At 45.4% G+C, this 17,589-nt stretch overlaps 1 protein-coding gene across 3 annotated transcripts; it reads right to left on the minus strand.

Moving 5' to 3' along the window:
* Window positions 1–495: 495 nt before the first annotated feature.
* On the minus strand, window positions 496–14,075 carry LOC142932548 (transcriptional repressor CTCF-like). 3 transcript variants are annotated; one of them, XM_076076452.1, is made up of 17 exons: window positions 13,916–14,069; window positions 11,629–11,778; window positions 9,912–10,089; window positions 9,632–9,768; window positions 9,349–9,465; window positions 9,066–9,245; window positions 8,540–8,752; window positions 8,236–8,434; window positions 7,414–7,584; window positions 7,143–7,276; window positions 6,684–6,804; window positions 6,136–6,285; window positions 5,876–6,036; window positions 3,860–4,042; window positions 3,633–3,765; window positions 3,270–3,530; window positions 496–2,927 (listed from the first exon to the last, which is right to left on the minus strand). In XM_076076452.1, exons 2-17 carry the CDS (start codon window positions 11,659–11,661, stop codon window positions 2,680–2,682), a joined length of 2,619 nt encoding a protein of 872 aa, XP_075932567.1. In that variant the 5' UTR covers window positions 11,662–11,778; window positions 13,916–14,069; the 3' UTR covers window positions 496–2,679. The 3 variants fall into 3 exon arrangements, with proteins under 3 accessions (XP_075932567.1, XP_075932576.1, XP_075932585.1); XM_076076461.1 differs by having other exon boundaries at window positions 8,236–8,398; window positions 13,916–14,068; XM_076076470.1 differs by lacking the exon at window positions 11,629–11,778 and having other exon boundaries at window positions 13,916–14,075.
* Window positions 14,076–17,589: the final 3,514 nt, after the last annotated feature.

Genomic DNA, 17,589 nt, shown 5'->3' on the forward strand with positions numbered 1-17,589 from the left:
CTGCTGAACCCTTCCTCACTACATCAGTAATACAGGCTTATTATTGATGTACTACAACAGGCCTCAGTCGATAATATAGGCTTTCAATCAGAGGATCGCTGGTTCGATCCCCGGCTGCTCCAGTCCATGTCGACGTGTCCTTGGGCAAGACACTAAACCCCAGAACTGTGCCATCAGAGTGTGAATAGGAGTGAATGGTAAACAAAACAAACACCTTGCATGTTAGCCCCTGTCATCAGTGTACGAATGACATGTAGTGTTGAAGCGCTCTGAGTGGTCAGAACTCCATTTACCATTCCCTTGTTCATGTGTTCATGTGTAGGATTTGATGACATAACTATCTTGGAAGCCAATCGTGGTCCAGTATGCAGCTCACACAGATGTGACGTGTAAACCTGAAGCCTGCAGTGATGGATCACCTTTATCCAACACAGATCATGAGTAGTGTGTGTGTGTGTGTGTGTGTTGACCTGGTAAAGAACAGCAGCAGTCACAGCCCATTAGGAGGATTTTATTTGTCATCAGCTGTACAGTGTCTCATCTTCCAACATGACAAAGGTTTCTTCTGTGTTCCTGATCTTCAAACCATTCTCTCTGAATTCTTCTGCCAAAAACAAACAAGCAATGTGCAAACAAAAAGCAACGCTGTTGCTATGAGAACAGTCAAACATCCATCCGTCCGCCTGCAGAACAACAACATGATCGGTTGACGACAGAACATTTGGTCTTCCTTGTTTTACAGAATGAGACGTCAGACCACAGCAGCACATCTTACTAAAGTGTCCATTTGATGTCAGTGACGTCTCTCTGTGTCCATGCAACTGATGGAAGTGGTTCCATCCAACAACTGTGACAGAAAGGCCACATAGAAACCAGCAGAACCTCTTCAGAAGACAAATCATTTCATGTTTTCTGTTCTAATCCTGATTCCTCCAGGAGGCAGACCTCCGTATCAGCTACAGGTGGAAAACAAGGGAAAGCCTCTGGATGACTTTAACATATAGTATATATTACATACATGTTATAGAAGCGTTTAGATGAGTCTCTCAGCAGATACTCAACACCCCTGTTGTTCTTTAAAGGTGAAACTAACCTCACTAACAGGGTTCAGGAGAACAGAAAGAGACCTTCTGTGTCACCACTGAACTGAACCGACCGCAGTGGAAACTGTAGACGGGCCAGAAATGAAAGCAGCTGAATGTCTACGAGCTCCAGAACGTCAGCGGTTCATCTGCAGAAGGAAGGCTCAGGACATGGAGCACCAGCATGTTCACCGGGGAAATGAACAGCTTAACAAACGTCTCCAAGTCAGCCGCTTCAAAATATTAAAAAAGGTTCACCGTCAATCAAAAGAAAAGGCTTTAAAATGTGTATTTACATGCAAACCACCTGCCACAGTTGATGATCATTGATTGTAGTGGGGGGGGGGGGGGGGGGGGGGGGGGGTGCACGATATAATATATATATATATATATATATAAATAACACGGTCAAAAAAAAAGCCAAATTACTTTTCTTGACTTAAGTGCGTTACGACCTTATTTTCAAAAGAAAAAAGACAAAGTGACATTATCGTTATCTGATCGGGATCATCAATCAGCATCGTGCATTCCTCGTTCCAGAACCAAGATGAACTTTAAAGGAGGAACCCGAGCGGCTGGTAGAACCTTGGAGAACATCGTTGGAGTCTGCCCAGAGCTCAGATGCATTGACATAATTCCACGTTCACAACTATAGAACAACGTTCCACCAACTGAATCAGGATCGTCTGCATTTCCTCTAACCGGCAAAGATGGTTCAGTTCATGTGACGGCAAACTAGCTCCCTCAACATGCTAACGAGAACGACAAATATGTTCCATCGGTGAGGAAGGAGGAAAGCACACCGAGCTGACGGAGGGAAGTCTCCATTAGAACCGGGCCGGCTGCTGGATGTGACTTCTGTTCATTAGAATGTATCTGCTCAGGAATAAACTCTGCTAACTTACACTGTGTGTTTAAACAGGCCGAGGAGGAAACACTAGAGAACAGATATACAGATGGCTGAGAGTGGTGGTACCTCAAAGTCATGTACCATAGACTAGCTTTCATTAGGAAAAACTACATTTATATCTATATATACACATAGAAAGGCTTGGAATTTGCAAAATCAGGTTGGTTGCAAGAAGAGCAAGCAAGTAAAAAGTGAAGGTAGATCAGATAATGTCTCCTTTTGGCAGAGCGACATGTAGAGGAGCTGTGTGTGGGTAGAGGCTGACACAGGATGTGGCTTTGGGTAGAAACAAGTAGCAAAACACACAATGACTCATTCAGAAGACATTCAAACTGAGAAAAGCATTAAGAGCAGAGAGCAGTCTGTCATTAGCTTGGACGAAATCTGTATACGACGTGGGCTCTGCTAGGGTGTGTGTGTGTGTGTGTGTGTGAGAGACCCACAATCATCAGTATGCAGTTGATGGACATGGATCTGAAGCTAGTGTGTGTAAATATTTACATGCGGCTTCCCTTCTTTGTGCATGGTTGTTTTTGCTGCCGCCATCTTTTTTGTAGCCACTTCAATGGAGGCAAAATGGCTGCCGTTAAAAGCCCACACAGATGGTACATGAGGACAAGGCCAAGGATGTGGAAATGTTGATGTGTGTACTCGTAGTCCGGCTACACGTGTGGCTGTGTGGCGAGTTCACCGGTCCATCATGCTGAGGATCATCTCCGGCGTCAGATCTCCGTTAGCGGTGGCGGATGCCGTTTCCTCGTTCACGGCCAGCTCCACAGTCTCCACCCCCTCCCCGTCTAGCTCCACCCCCTCCACGGTCAGGGCCACTCCCTGCTCCAGAGGTGTTACCGCAGAGGCGTCGCTGTCCTCCTTCTTCACGATGATGTTCTCCACTGCTCCGGTGCTCTCATCCTCCACCTGAATGATGGCAGCAGCTGCAGAACACAACCGATAACGTCAATGACAAAGTGGCAGGTAGCACATGCACATTGTTTGTACCGTACGGTTTATACATAGTTCGGTCCGGTCTCTACTAATACGAGGTATCGTAGAGCTCTGGGTGAATCAGCATCTCAACGCTGATCGGCTTTAAAGACACAGCAACACGCACATTTCTCGCCTGAGTTGAATGATTTTAACTTTGCGTTTACTTGCGTCCATTAGGATTAGGAAAGAATATTAGCTATGGTGCACTTACAGTACTTAGATATTACATGAACTAAAAGCAACCTGTGCTCCACATCAACTTGTCTAATAAATCCCGTCCGTGTTCTCACCAGAAGCAGCCGCCTTGGCAGCCACCCTGGCGGACTTGCTCGGTGTTGGAGGCTTGGGTGCGTTCTTTGGGGGTCGGCCTCGTTTCCTCTTGACCGGTGGCTCGTCAGGAGCCGGTACTGGGATGGCGGCAGGGGCCTGGTCCAGCTCCATGCTTTCTGGCTCCTCCTCTTCCTGTAGCAGTGATGCCTCTTCCTCGCCGTCCCCTTCACCTTCCTCCTCCTCCTCCTCCTCCTCATCCAGTTCAGCATGATCCTCCTCCTCTGCATCACAGAGAAACAACAAAGACAGACATCAGGTCAACTGATCAGACCAGAGCAAACATAGCATCTCGCCCACGCTGGCACACAATGTAAAATTCTCACCGCTGTCATCCTCATCTCTCCTGCTCCTCATCTTCCTCTTTCTTCCTCTCTTCCCTTTCTTCGGGGGTGGGGCTCCATTCTCAGCATCCTCCACCTCACCAGTGCAGTTCTCCGAGTGGCGAGCCATGGTGTTCTACAAGAACACACTGTTAAAGAGTCTGTAGACTTCTATAACTGATTACTCACTAGCACCTGAGGTGCGTGACGGGTAGACAGAGTGGCGTTACCCTGCGAGTGAAGGTCTTGCTACACTTGGGGCAGACGAAGGCGGTGGGGACAAAGTTGGGGTCGTGGTAGCGTTTGAAATGCATGTCCAGCAGCTGCTTCTGCCTGAAGGTCTTCTCACACTGGCTGCAGGCGTATGGTTTCTCTCCAGTGTGAGTTCGACGGTGCATGACCATGTGGCGCTCCTGGACCCAGCAGCATGCGAGACAACGTTAGAAAACACAGGTACACAGACAGTGCCACACAGTTCCTTCTGGAACCATTGGAACAGTGAGGCCAAACGTCAAAAGATGAATATGAGACAAGATATCAGCAGTTCAGTTTCTATGGCCAGGTATTTATATCTAGATCGGTTAAACAACGCAGAAGATGGCACCATATGTTTGAACCCATTCATTTTTAAAGTGAGTGGGCTATGGGAGCTGAGAGAAGGAGGAGCATCAATCAGAACAAACGGTGGCCATAGCCAGTACAACCATTTGGAATGTCCTGAAGAAGAAGAAACCACTGGTACACAGAGCAACAGACGTCAAACCAGCAGACCAGGGAAAACCACTGGTACATACACATGCTGCACACGTATAGCGTTTACATTAGTCTCAAGCCGCGCATGTAAAAACCAGGTGCATGCACGTCATGTGAGCGCACGGAGCGAGCAGAAAAGTATTTCTGCTCGAGTTAGGTACCGTGAGCACAAGCCTGTAACGGTGCTTGACCCTCCCTCCGTGATCCCAACTGCTCAACACTCACTCGTCAAGTTGACTTTTGAGGCCGAGGAATAGACGGTCTCCACTACAGAACGGTCATCGTACACTCGCAGAAATGTGATCGTGTGAAATTGGAACTCACATGCTCGGAAAAATGGTCACATATACAACCAGAGTCTGGAGCCCTGCGGAGGCTACAGCAGGAGATGCAAACCATTCATCAGCAGTGAGACTAAAAAAGGTTCTGACAAAGAAGAGAAACAAAAGGTTCTGGGACAACGTTGTATGGACTGATGAGACAGAGATGAGCCTTTAACCGAATGTGTGAGGAGAAAGAAAGGGTCATGATCCCAAACACTCAAGCTCATCTGTGAAGCGCTGTGGAGGGAACGTCTGACTGATCTACATAGATGAGGGAACACACCGTGGTAGCAGCAGAATGAACTCAGAAGTCTACAGAAACACTCTGGCCACCATTTAAAGAGAAATGCATCGTAGCTGGTTGAGAGATTCTTCATCATGCAGCACTACAAAGACCCAAAACACACTGCCAACAACCAGGGAGGTTCTAGACCAGCCGAGTCACTCTGCAGACGTAACCCTGACTGAGCATGCATTGGACTCACTAAAGAGGACACACAAGGGACCCCCCCGACCCCAGTTTGGTGATTTTTGGCGTGCAGACTTGATGCAGTTATTGAAAGCAAAGAATCTGCAGCTAAATATTAAGAAAGAATCACTTTGATCCATTTTAAGTTCTTACACCGTTGCTCAGCTTAACATCGGGCGTTCCTTTACAGAAGGTGCTCTGTCTTCGGTTGTTCAACAGATCGAGATGCAAATACCTGGAAATAAAAGCTTAAATGCTGATCTCTTGTCTCATATTCATCTTTAGTTGTCCAGTTTTGGAAAAGGACTGTACATCCATTCAAAATAAAACATGTTAAAGCCATGGTAGCGGCAATGCCCTGTGGATGGCAACGTCGGTCTGTCCATCGTTTTGGTCCAGAATTAAATATCTCAACGACTACTGGAAGGATGGTCCACAGCGTATGAATCCTAAAGACCTTTCCTCTAGTGCCCAGAGCAGGTCAAACTTAAGTCCTACAGTAACAATGTTTACCATCTACCAGCAGACTGAGATGCTCAATCTGGTAAACATAACTCAGAGTCTCCATCAGGGCTGTAGACTCTTCTTTTTGCTATTATTCATTTCAAAAGTGAATGATTGTTATCATTTCAGTGGTACTGACATTCAAATGAAACGGTAAGCCCACACATGACTCTACAAAGATATTTGTATGTACACACCTGGCGGCAGCAGTAGTCACACATGTCGCACTTGAACCTCTTCTCGTTCTTATGGGACTTCTGGTGCTGGATCAGGGCGTAGCGCTCGTGGAAAACGGCGTCGCAGTAACGACACTTCTTTCCAGTCTCAATGAATGAGTGCTGCTTACGAAGGTGGACACCTGGAGGAGCACACATACGACAACAGAAAACACATTGAGGGAATAAAACAACACGGCACAGCAAACCCTCTGGTCTGTGTGTGTGAGTGAGGGTATTACCCAGGTCGCTCTTGCGTGCGATGACTGTGTCACAGTGTGGACAGTGGAATTTGGCCACGTTCTCTGTGTGTTTCTGCAGAATGTGCATCTTCATGGTTCCACTCTGGGTGAATCGGGCGTGGCAGATGTAGCACTCGTAAGGTTTCTCTCCTGAGAAGAGGATTGAGATGTAGACAGGTGTATCATTATTCAATGCCATCATTCATGTTCTTCATCAAACAGAACATTAAAAGAATACAAAAGAATCCCAAGAGGTAACAATACGCAGGAGGTATGATACACAATTTATGAATTACCCCAAAACTATAGATTTTAACAATCCTGTATCCATCAGTATTGCTTAAAGTGAAGTATAGTTCTGTAGTTGACAACTAATGGGGTTTCTCAACAGGTCAAGTGAACTCCATTCCTTTTGATTGGGACACATTCTTTAGTAAGGGAGCTAAACATTTTAAAAACAATACTGGTCCTATATCTGCAAAAACTACCACCTGTTCCTCCTCGACAGCTTTACAAGTGGAGATCAGCAGTAAAGGTGTCCATCTTACCCGAGTGTGTCCTCATGTGTCTCTTCAGCTTGTACGTGTCTCTGCTGGCGTAGCTGCACAGACTGCACTGGAATGGACGCTCACCGGTGTGGGAACGAATGTGACGCTTTAGTTTGCTCACCTACACAACATCCACACACAAACACATTTCAGAACACTGGCAAACAATAATGACCTGCCATTATATGACTAAGTGACATTTGAATCTGCTCTGTCTGGAGTCTGTCATCCACCATTACTGTTCTACTCAAGCACAGCCAATTAGCTCGGCTAATAGCAACGTGTTACAAACAAGTGTACGCTGTTCTGTTGAGCTGCCTGTTAGTGAGTGCTCTGCATAACTTAAGTTCCCTCTAGTTAGCAGTATAAAAGTGTATATATTGTGCAGGCACTAAAATGTAACACACTGCACTTTGACAACGTCACACAGAAACACAAGCAGACAGAAGCTGGGGTTACCTCCACGCTGGCGTAGTCACACATGGAGCATTTGAAGGGTTTCTCATGCGTGTGTTTGTAGCGACGATGACGGACCAACTCTCCACTAGTCACAAAAGCCATATCACAGTCTGTGCACTTGTGTGGACGAGTTCCTGCGTACATTAAAAACAAAGACACGTGTCAGCTTTCCACGTGCTGCATGGCATTGAAAAACTCAACCATTGTTCTGTCTTCTCTTAAAACTACTCCTACGGTTGCTGATTTTATGAAGGCGTGTGGTAGCGTATACCAGTGTGTGTGTTGAGATGGTTTCTTAGCAATGTGACCGTCCTGAAGGCTCTTCCACACAGGTGACATTTGTGAGGTCTCTCATCCGTGTGGCTCTTCATGTGTCTGTCCAGGTTGGAGCGTCGAGGGCACGTGTAGCTACACAGCTCACACTGAAACGTCTTCTTCACTCCTGACACGCAGCAATGACAGACACAGACCTCGCATTAAATGACAGTGTTTGAACCATCACCCAGCGTTACCTAGGGCTGGGTATCTGTACTGGATACCTTTAAGGTATCGACCGAAGTAACCCAGTACTGAGTAGTATGAAAACTTCCCCAGTAGAACCGTTTTATGGCAATCACAGCAAGAGCTCTTGGAATAATGTAGCGTGAGATTGGCCCAAAACCACTGCAGCTACAACTCAAACTCAATACGGCAACGTCTAAACTGGCAGCTAGCAGCTAAGGGTGCAAACAGCGATAATGACGGCAACAGTGCCAACATAGTTAACAGTGTTAATCTTTGTTTTAAGTGGTATTCACTTGTATTGTCACTGAGTATGACATTTTCAAGAGAACCCCAGGAGGAGTATCGGCTGTGATAGAGCAGCTAAATGAGATCTGGACTAACACATGAATTGAAATGCATTGTGGGTGTGCAGTGAGCACTGTGAACATTTTCACTTCACAATCCATTTGAAGTAACTGTGACAGTATAGTAGAGAAGCGCTACTTATGTTTACTATAGTTAGGAGTGATGGGCGGCACAAGACAACCGTGGCTGTATTCCAAGCCAAACCAAATCAAAATGGTGTCACTTCCATTACGCAGTGTCTCACCTTTCTTCTTGATCTTGGTGGGTTTGGGTGGTTTCATGTTGCCCACCACTTTCTCAGCATTGACCTCAGACAGAAGGCCCTCCTGCTGTTCCTCTTCAAAGTCATAGACACTGACATCCATGTCCTTGTCTCCTTCAGCGTAACGCAGACGACTCTTCTTACCCTGGACAGACAGCGAGCCGTCACACCGCATGTTAAGCTGATGACAGTTAAAATTTTAGCATGTGGTAAACATCCAGTTTGATTACAGAGAAGAGTGTCACATCCCTACAACAGAGAGACTGATACCACACAGCTATCTTGCCTTCTTGGTCTTCTTGAATGCTCCACATGGGGGCTGATAGTCTGGGTCTTTAGCCCATGTTGGGTCGTCATTCAGAGGCTGAATGGGCTCCTCCTCCACTTCGTCCAGCAGCTGGTTCCCCACCTCCTCATCTTCCTCCTCTATAGGGTGGGTTTCTCCTCCCTCCTCCTGCTCCACTGTCTCCACCTCCCCATTAGCTCCGACCTTAACCACCTACACATCAAATGCATTCATTGTCAATTCATCACGGAGACAAGTCACAGCTGCTCAAGTGTAAAAGAGAAAGTATGTGCTAAAAAATGTGTACGTATTTTAAAGGCAACCAGAATAAGTCAGTTAAATAAGAATATAAATTCCTGTAATTTTAATTTAAACATATGTAACTGCACACCAACCATCTTCACTGATACGCCAGTAGTTCAAGTGTCACAATGCTCCTAAAAGTGATGCAGCTGCTAGTTTTCAAATGCAGTCGGGCATAAATGTTGGAATTAAAGCCCGACTATGAGCGCGTCTGTCTGTTTACCTGAAAGCCCTCCGGCAGCGGCAGGGTGTGGCAGATGACCGGGTCTCCGTCCTTTGGCATAGCAGTGGTGTCTACAAAGGTGCCTTGCTGCAGGGCCTCCACAGTAGTGGCAGAGACCGGCACCTGGACCAGCTGGAGCTCCCCGAGACCCAGAGCCGCCTGCTCCTCCATGTTCACCACCTGAGAACGGGGGGACCTGAGGTCAGCACCCACCAGATACAAAATGCAAGAGGAAGGAACTGGAGGATTCCATCACGTGAAGTGGCTCCAGAGGAGCGCCTACCTGTAGAGTGATGATCTGAGTCTGGTCCACGGTTGTTACAGTTGCTAGGTGAGCGCCACCCGCCACCCCTCCGACGACACTCATGGTCGTTGATCCCCCCACTGTAGCATCTATCACCTGCAAATCAGCTCCATGTTAATGTTGGGCAGAGCTACGTACTCCAGCAGGGACATAAGGAATCCTCAGGTCAAGCTGAGAGCGACGTCCAAACAATCTTTCTTTAGAGACCAGGCCTGCTTCCTGCTTTGGCTGCCAGGTCTGGACATAAACACAAAGAGCTTACCTCAGTCTTCATCTGCAACAGGGTGGGATCCAGCGAGTCCATAACCATCATTTCAACCCCGGCTCCACCGTCCACACCGATCCCCACCCCACCATCCATCAGCTGCTGCTGAGCTGCTAGCATTCTGTCCCCGTGACCTGAAGCACAACATTTCTGGGAGTAAATTATTTAACCACATTCTCCACAAAAACTTGCAATAATCGTTTCTACTTTAACTGGAAATCTACGTCTCTGTGCTCCTTTGACATGTGGGACCATTTCATGTGCAGTTAGTAAGAACCTTGTTCCAGGACTCCTGCGTGTCCCTCCACCACGCCCCCGGCTTCTGCAGCTTGCTGGAGGAGGTCAGCCACCATGGCATCCTGGCTGTGAACGGCCTGGATGGAGGGGAAGTCTTTGTGCGGGACCTCAACCACCCCTACACCCTCTGTTGGCCCTCCGTCCATGCTGGGTAGGAACTGAAATATGTGGGAACAAAAATGATCTAGCAGTGTATTCCACCTCTTTCTGGCTTTTGAAGCCGTCAACTGGAAACATGTCTGCTCTATTACAGCGGGGTTCAGTCCGACACCATTTACCCTGCAACACATACCTGATCAGGGTAAGAACCTAACCTCGTCTTACCACAATAAACACCTTCAGAGCCTTTCATCACACAAGACTGTAAACCAACGTGTTAAACTGCCAACATAGAGCTGACCCGTGACTTTATCTGTCTGGTTCACGTCGGTGCTGAGAAGGGTAAACATTTGCAATTTAACCGAATTCAAAAACCCTCATGAACCTGAGATTGTTTTTCTGCATGCGTGTTCTTGTGTATCTGTGTACGCATTGTGACGATGGTCGTAGCCCTACTTCTAGTTTGGTCTGACTAAACGGCCATGATATCCAATTTACTGTGACAGAGTATTAACCCTCTGAACCGTTCTTCTGCTCCTGTCACACCTGTGTTGGTCTCAGCCCAGATAATCGTGGCTTCCTTGAGGAGCGTCTAGTTAAAGCAAGCGGTTTATTTGTGGCGAGATTGAGACATGTTGTTGATGAAATATCACAATTCCAGCTTTGTTTCGACTGCTTTTTCTGACGGAAGCGTTACACGTGACGTGTTCAAGGACCGTCGGAAAGATAAAAATCTGACGAGTATGACTATTTTCACAGCTTCTGGCTGTGATAAACGGTGTAGCTGGGTGACTGTGGTTCAGTGGTAGAGCAGGGTCGTCCTTCAATCAGAGGATCGGCGGTTCGATCTCCGGCTCCGCTAGTCCATGTCGGTGTCCTTGGGCAAGACACTTAACCCCAAGTTGCTCCCGCAGTATGTGAATGTGTGTTAATAATGACATAGTCCTGATGGGCAGGTGGCACCTTGCATGGTAGCCCCTGTCATCAGTGTGTGAATGGGTGAATGATGACATGTGTGTTAAAGTGCTTCAAGTGGTCAGAAGACCAGAAGAGAGACACAAGTAGAGTCCATTTAGCATTTAGCTTAGGAGACTGTTTAAAGAAAACATTTCCATCCCGCCTGCAGGTTTTGGGTTCAGAGGGTTAAACAAAGCAGCATATAGTCACATTTGAGAAGCTGGAACTAGGAATGCTTTATGCTTAAATAATGAATTATCAAAATGTTGTTTCAGCTCTAATACTCTTATATAAAAGGACAGAACTGTTAATAGTGTGCTATGATAAAGAGGGCATCAAAACATTCATTGGCTGGAGTATTTTCATCTAATCGATATGAAAGAGTTGCAATATGATTTGTACACAAACCATCATGTGACTATAATCATTCTGTTCATGAATCAGATCCTGACTTCCAGGGAAGGAGTGATACGTTAGCAGCACGTAATGCTGTAGTGTGCTCTATTGGGCTAATGGAGCAGAGTTCTGCTCTCTGTTCAACTGCCTTGAATCTGCTGCTGAAGAAAGGCGTGTTTGAGTGTGACCTATTTCAAACAGCCCATTGCTGTAAATATGTTGCCACTCAACACTACTAGTGTTACCTGGAACAGCAACGATAGATTAACTGTTTTCATGCTGTCTGTAGGCCGGGCTGCAGCGTGCAGGGCTGTGATACAGCTGCTCTCCCTTTTGTCTGCTGCTGAGCTTTGCTAACCCAAATGCCTGTCTGCTACCTGACTGTCCCTGTCAACCTGAGGGAGGGAAGAGGGAGACGTTACACACGCACAGACACGGTGACTCTAACAGCCTACACATCTCTGATCATGTCAACTGTTCTAACTAAATAACTTGAAAGCCTGTGGTTGAATATCACCATTTGTAAACCCGGGAGGGAAACACTTCATGCAAACAGTTATGACCAAATGAACAGTTATTGTGAACATCAGTTCAAAGCAGAAAACTGTGCAACACTCGGCACTGATGCTTTTTCTTCAACCGCTGAAAGCCGTTTCATAAAGAGCGTGTGTCCACATAAACACGAGCACACTGAAAGGCTGCACACTGGTCTGATAAGTAACAGGACATTGCAATAGAGAGCCATGTCAGGTTCATTTCTCGACTGTTAGACGTCCCTCTTTGTATGCATCGTGGTCACAAGGACTCACAAGATAAGACTCTTTAAAGCTGAGGGTTTTTTTTGCCCCAGGGTTTACAAATATTGATTGATAACCACAGGCCTTGAAATCCTTTCTGAACATTTCACAGCTCTAAGTCGTATTGTCCCTTGTTTTAAAAGCACAAGGAGATAAAGTCACTCGTGATTTTGGTCGGTGCTGAATTGCCACACATTCACAGTGGTCCAATAAGTGTTCTGAGTCTCAACTGTGTGGCCATTGTGTACAAGTTAACAAAACAATGATTGAACTCTTTGACCATGACTGCCTCATTTACCACTACATGCCAAATACAGCAACACCACTTATACTTTGGATAATGGGTCTATTTTCTTCAACAACCACAGTATCTTATAACATAAACTCTGAAAGTAGTCAACTGATATTGTTTAAAAATACCACAGCTGCATTGTGGTCCTAACGGACTGGTTAATGTAACGTGTACATCAGTACTGACACAGGTGGAGCAGCTGCATGGCAGCGTTTGTGAGAACAACATCTGCTTGTTTGCAGGTTTCCGTGTCCACTTGTCTTAATGGTGGGAGGCTCTGGTAAAGGCCTTCATAGATGCTTTGCAACACATTTACCACAACAAGGCGACGGCACTGAGCTGTCGCCTCCCTGCCCGGCATTTCTATAGCGGTATTTTTGTAGCTCTCCAAGCCGAATCGTAGAGGGAGCTCTCTGCTATAACATACATCTGTGGCTGTGATGCTCAAGGTGGGCTTAGAATAGAGAGACGAGCGGGCAGCGGGCGCAACAACAACTGCCAAATCCGACCACAGCACCGTTACGGAAAAGGGAAGAGAAATGCGACATTTGACCGTGGAAGAGGGCTGATTTCGGGGGAAACACGCGTCGTGTGTTAGGTCTTAGACAAACGGTGACCGCTGTGATCTCAGTTTTACTCGAATGCCTCGTCACTCTCTTCGCTGGCCCGAGCGGAACTCTCCGCGTATTTACTGCGCAACCTGAAAGGCGTTTTGAACCGACTTACATTTCAATGAAAGTAAGCACAGATGCGACCACAACCGGCTCAGTTAAATTATATACTACATCGATGTTTTAATGTGGTTACTTGTTGGGATTCCAGCACTTTCAACAGTCCAACGTAACGCTACGACGGGAGAAGGGCCTAGCTGCTGTGCAGACCTAGCTAACGCTAACTGTGGGCTAACGTGAGTTGCTACATTAGTTTAAGTTAGTACGAAACACGCTAAAACGTGGAGTCAGTCGAGTGTCGTAACATACTACGCGGCTGTTTGCGTGCACACCTGTAGTACTGTCATCGCGCATGTAGGGATGTGAATGTGTGTGTCACACCTGGCGTGTATTAGCTAATGCTAACAAGCTAACGCTAGCTGAGGGCGATAACTTAAACCCGCCAGTTTCCATGTCGTCAAGGCTGTAAAGACGGGAAACAAAGAAGCGAGAAAATGGACGCCTCGGCCTAAACTCTCCAACCAAATCGTCGAAGCGTTCGTAAGTTATCATCGACGATATTGTGACAGATGCGTGTAAAATACAGCGGGTTGTGTGTACATTTATGACTACTTGGGTTATTTAGGCGTATTTTGACGGGGTTTTCGATAACGATAGAGGGAGACAAACACTCTCCGACGAGCTGCCGGACCCAGAGCCCCATCGTGACACCTAGAGGCCGATTAAAGATCCTGCAAACTCCCCCCTTATCAGAAAAGTAGTGATACTTTACCTCTTTTTTCTGTGTTTCTCTCCCCGTTTAACTCGAGCGGAAGCAGAGAGCCTGTGCTACAAAGTTTAACACGCTGGTGAGAAATGCAGGCTTCTTCGCAGTTAGTTTTAATCCCTCTCTCGCTTTAGCAGAGTAGCCTCTGCCACAAAATGGCAGTTGTGAGCTCAGTGCGCCTGTGCGGCCGCTGGGGGGTGGTGTCGAAGCTGCTGCAGAGCCCCTGATTGGCCAGGAGGGGCGCCCCGTTGGATGCATTGAAGCCCATTCATCACAATGTTAGGATTAATGCTTCTCTCAGGACCCTCGGAGATACGTCTACGTCTACATTGGAATTAGGCATAACAAGTAAAAAGATTGTAAAATATGAGTTAATTTCTAATAAAACAATGTGTTTAAAATGACCTGAGTGCATCTGTTGAATGCACAGTATCACATGGTGGTTAATACTGTAGCAGTTGACTTGCTGTGTAGCATGAAGTCACATCTATCAGGCGCAGTGCATGTTTGCCCAAAATTAAAGTGAAAGCATGACCAGGAAACCAAAAAAGTGCACAGAAATAAAGACTGCCTTTAAAAGGTTTGAGTGTACAATCAATTATTAATCGATGCACCAATGATGCTTCGGTCATGGTCAGTACGCTGTTCCAGCTGCTGTCCCATCACAGTTTGTGACGAGGTAAAGTCTGCTGATGCCCTCTCACGACCTAAACCTACTGTCTGACTTATCTCAAGAATCCCCCCAACTGTAAGGACGCACAGGGCACTTCTACCACTGATTATTCGTGTGTGTGTGTGTGTGTGTGTGTGTGTGTGTGTGTGTGTGTGTGAACAGCTCACTGTATAATTAAAAAACACGGGGCACATGGGACAATCTTTAAACACATTTTAATATTTTGTATATGTTTGACACCAGAATGCCTGGAAATATATTTTAGAAAAGAAAAATATATAATATTCTATTTCCAATGTTGCACAATATATGCAGATTGTGGGGAAACAAAGTGTGCTTCATTCTTAAATAAAGTATATCATCCATCTCTTATTGCATCTCTGTTACTATCAAACCTCGAGGCACTTAAAGCACAGAGATGCAGATTGCTGCTGTCCTTTAGAAACTCAGAGTAAATACATTTAACACAGTGGAAGCATCTTATATACATATACAAACAGTCCTGTGTTGTGATTCCAGTGGTGCAGCCTGTTGCTCATCATATGCTGGAGCATTGAACACAATATACAGCTAGCTGTCTGATCACCGCTCACAACATCTGAACGTCACTTCTTTTTTAGCAACAAGACAGTACATCAGTAAGTCATAATGCATCTATGATGCATGCAACTGGATTAGGGCTAGTGAGAGAAATCTGTTCCAAAATGAAGCCCTGAATACTAATTCAGAGATTAAAACCAGAGTTTATAGAGAATTCTTTCATTTCTGATTTTACATTTTTCTGCCAAAATCCTGATAATTTTTATCTTATTTCTTATTAATAGGAGTAGGGCGGCCCCCTCTTAGTTAATTAGTCGACTAATATCTCTTCAGTCGATTCTTAATATGCTGAACGACTTCAAAGGAACTAATGAGCAAACACAATGTGTTGCTCAGTAACAGGGTTGGCACATTGCTTATTAGGACCCTGAGCCCTCCTGCTTGTCCCTTTCTCCTTCTCTACTCTACACCAATCATAACTACTGTATTGACTATGTGGAATATGCACATGGTGGGAAACAAATCATTCTGCAGGACAAACTTAAATGGAAGAATCAGAGGACCACCACAGTTCACTCCTCCAGCGGAACATGAACGTCTGAACCAAATATCATGGATCCATCAGTTATGTGTAGAGATATTCAGTCTGGATCAGACTGACAGACGTCACTACAACATGTTTACATGATAACGTCAGCATACAGTATGAGACTGGAGACAGGAAATAAAAAAGGCAACATCACAGTCAGCAGTGTGGAACAAATGAACCGGTCACAATAAACCGGATGAATGAGTCACCGGGCAGACACTTTGCTTCTTCACTGACGACGGTCGACTCTTTAGGAACGTTGCAACTCTACAGAATGACGCCAGAGTTTTTGCACCTCTTTACCCGTTTACTAAGAACCACGTCGTTGACCTCATGCTGGCAGTTTCCCCAAGCTTGTGTTGTGCATCTTTGTATACTGTATCAGTGAGGCGATAAAGGAATGAGTCCTAAACGATGACATAGTATCGCATAATTACAAGCTCTGAAGAAAGAATCTCAAAAAATGAGGTCCTACATCAGAACTATGAAGAAATCCTCATGTTGTTATGACGTCATCTCATAATTACAGCTCTTGTAATTATGAGTTACTGAGTCATAATTACAAGAAGTACATGCTGTTATTATGAAATACTGAGTCAAACTGATCAAATACTCATCTTGTGACTGTGTGGTCCATAATCACACAATAAGGTGAGTGCAGTGGGAACCGCTCAGCAGCAATGTCAAGACTTTAGTACGTCATTCGTAGTAAGTGGCATAAACATACAAAAACACTGGCACGGCCCTTTAATCATTTATGACTCCATGTCCGGAGTCTGAATTAATTATGATTATTCATATTCGAATGTTTTAGGATGTCAATGTGAACACAACAGAGGCTCATGGAAATTCTTGTTCTTGAAATTTTTAGTTTGAGTCTGAGGTTCAACGGTTATTGATGTGAATTTAAAGAGAACTGATCTCAGACCTGGACGGAGCGTTCTGTCTCTCCCCAGTGATCTGACCCCCCACAGCAGTCTGTGACAGGAATACAAGTATCGAGGCCTCCAAACAGAGCATCGCCCCTTCAACAGCACATATGTTCAGAGGTACAGTCATTGCAGTAAAAACACATCTTGTAAAACAAAGTATACATTTACAAATGAAGACTGTTAAGATTTAAAAACAAAACAATTTACAATCACAGAAAAATGAATTCAAGTGGCAGAGTCATACATTTACACCAGTGGTGGGCCGTCAGGGCCTGCAAGGCCTTCTCTGCTGGCCTAAACACAATCACAAAGTTATATCTATTTTATCATTTTATAATGTTTCTTAAATACACTACATGTATTATAATTTATAAAAATATGTTTCCCATTATCTTATGTTCTCATTGCACAGCTACTGTCTTCCTCTGTTGCTCTGCTTCCAGTGCAGCTTGTTTTAAGTAGAGCTTTTATCCAATCAGATCTCACCTCTGTGTCTCTAGGTAAGAACAGAGGCAGAGGCCTGCAGACTCACAAGTGAATCCATGTGCAGTTTAAGTGAATGGGGACGATATTGTTGATTGTCATAGTGTTCAACCAATCAGATCTTTAGTTTGACATGTTGGGCGTATTCTTTGATGTATCAGAGCCTGCTAGCTGGACTACAAGTATGTCAGCATTAACGTGCAGCTCAGTGTTCAGGTGCAGCTCTGCAGTGAGGTGCAGCGTGTGCTGTGATTGGTCAGTGGGCGAGCACGTGACTATCGTGAAACGAAACTTAAAGTAGCCATCAGAGGCTTAGTCGAGTAGTAAGAGTTCAAATTGAAAGATATGGAAGAAATGATGACATTTTTAGCATTTTGCTTGGTGTAGATTATTATTATTTTACCTAGCTTTGTTTTTTAACACTCAATGGCTGAAGGAGGAGAAACAGATTTGTGAGTTGGGA

This window comes from Anarhichas minor, unplaced genomic scaffold (genome assembly GCF_050575085.1).
Source record: "Anarhichas minor isolate MPS153535 unplaced genomic scaffold, ASM5057508v1 ptg000005l, whole genome shotgun sequence".
NCBI classification, from domain to species: domain Eukaryota; kingdom Metazoa; phylum Chordata; class Actinopteri; order Perciformes; family Anarhichadidae; genus Anarhichas; species Anarhichas minor.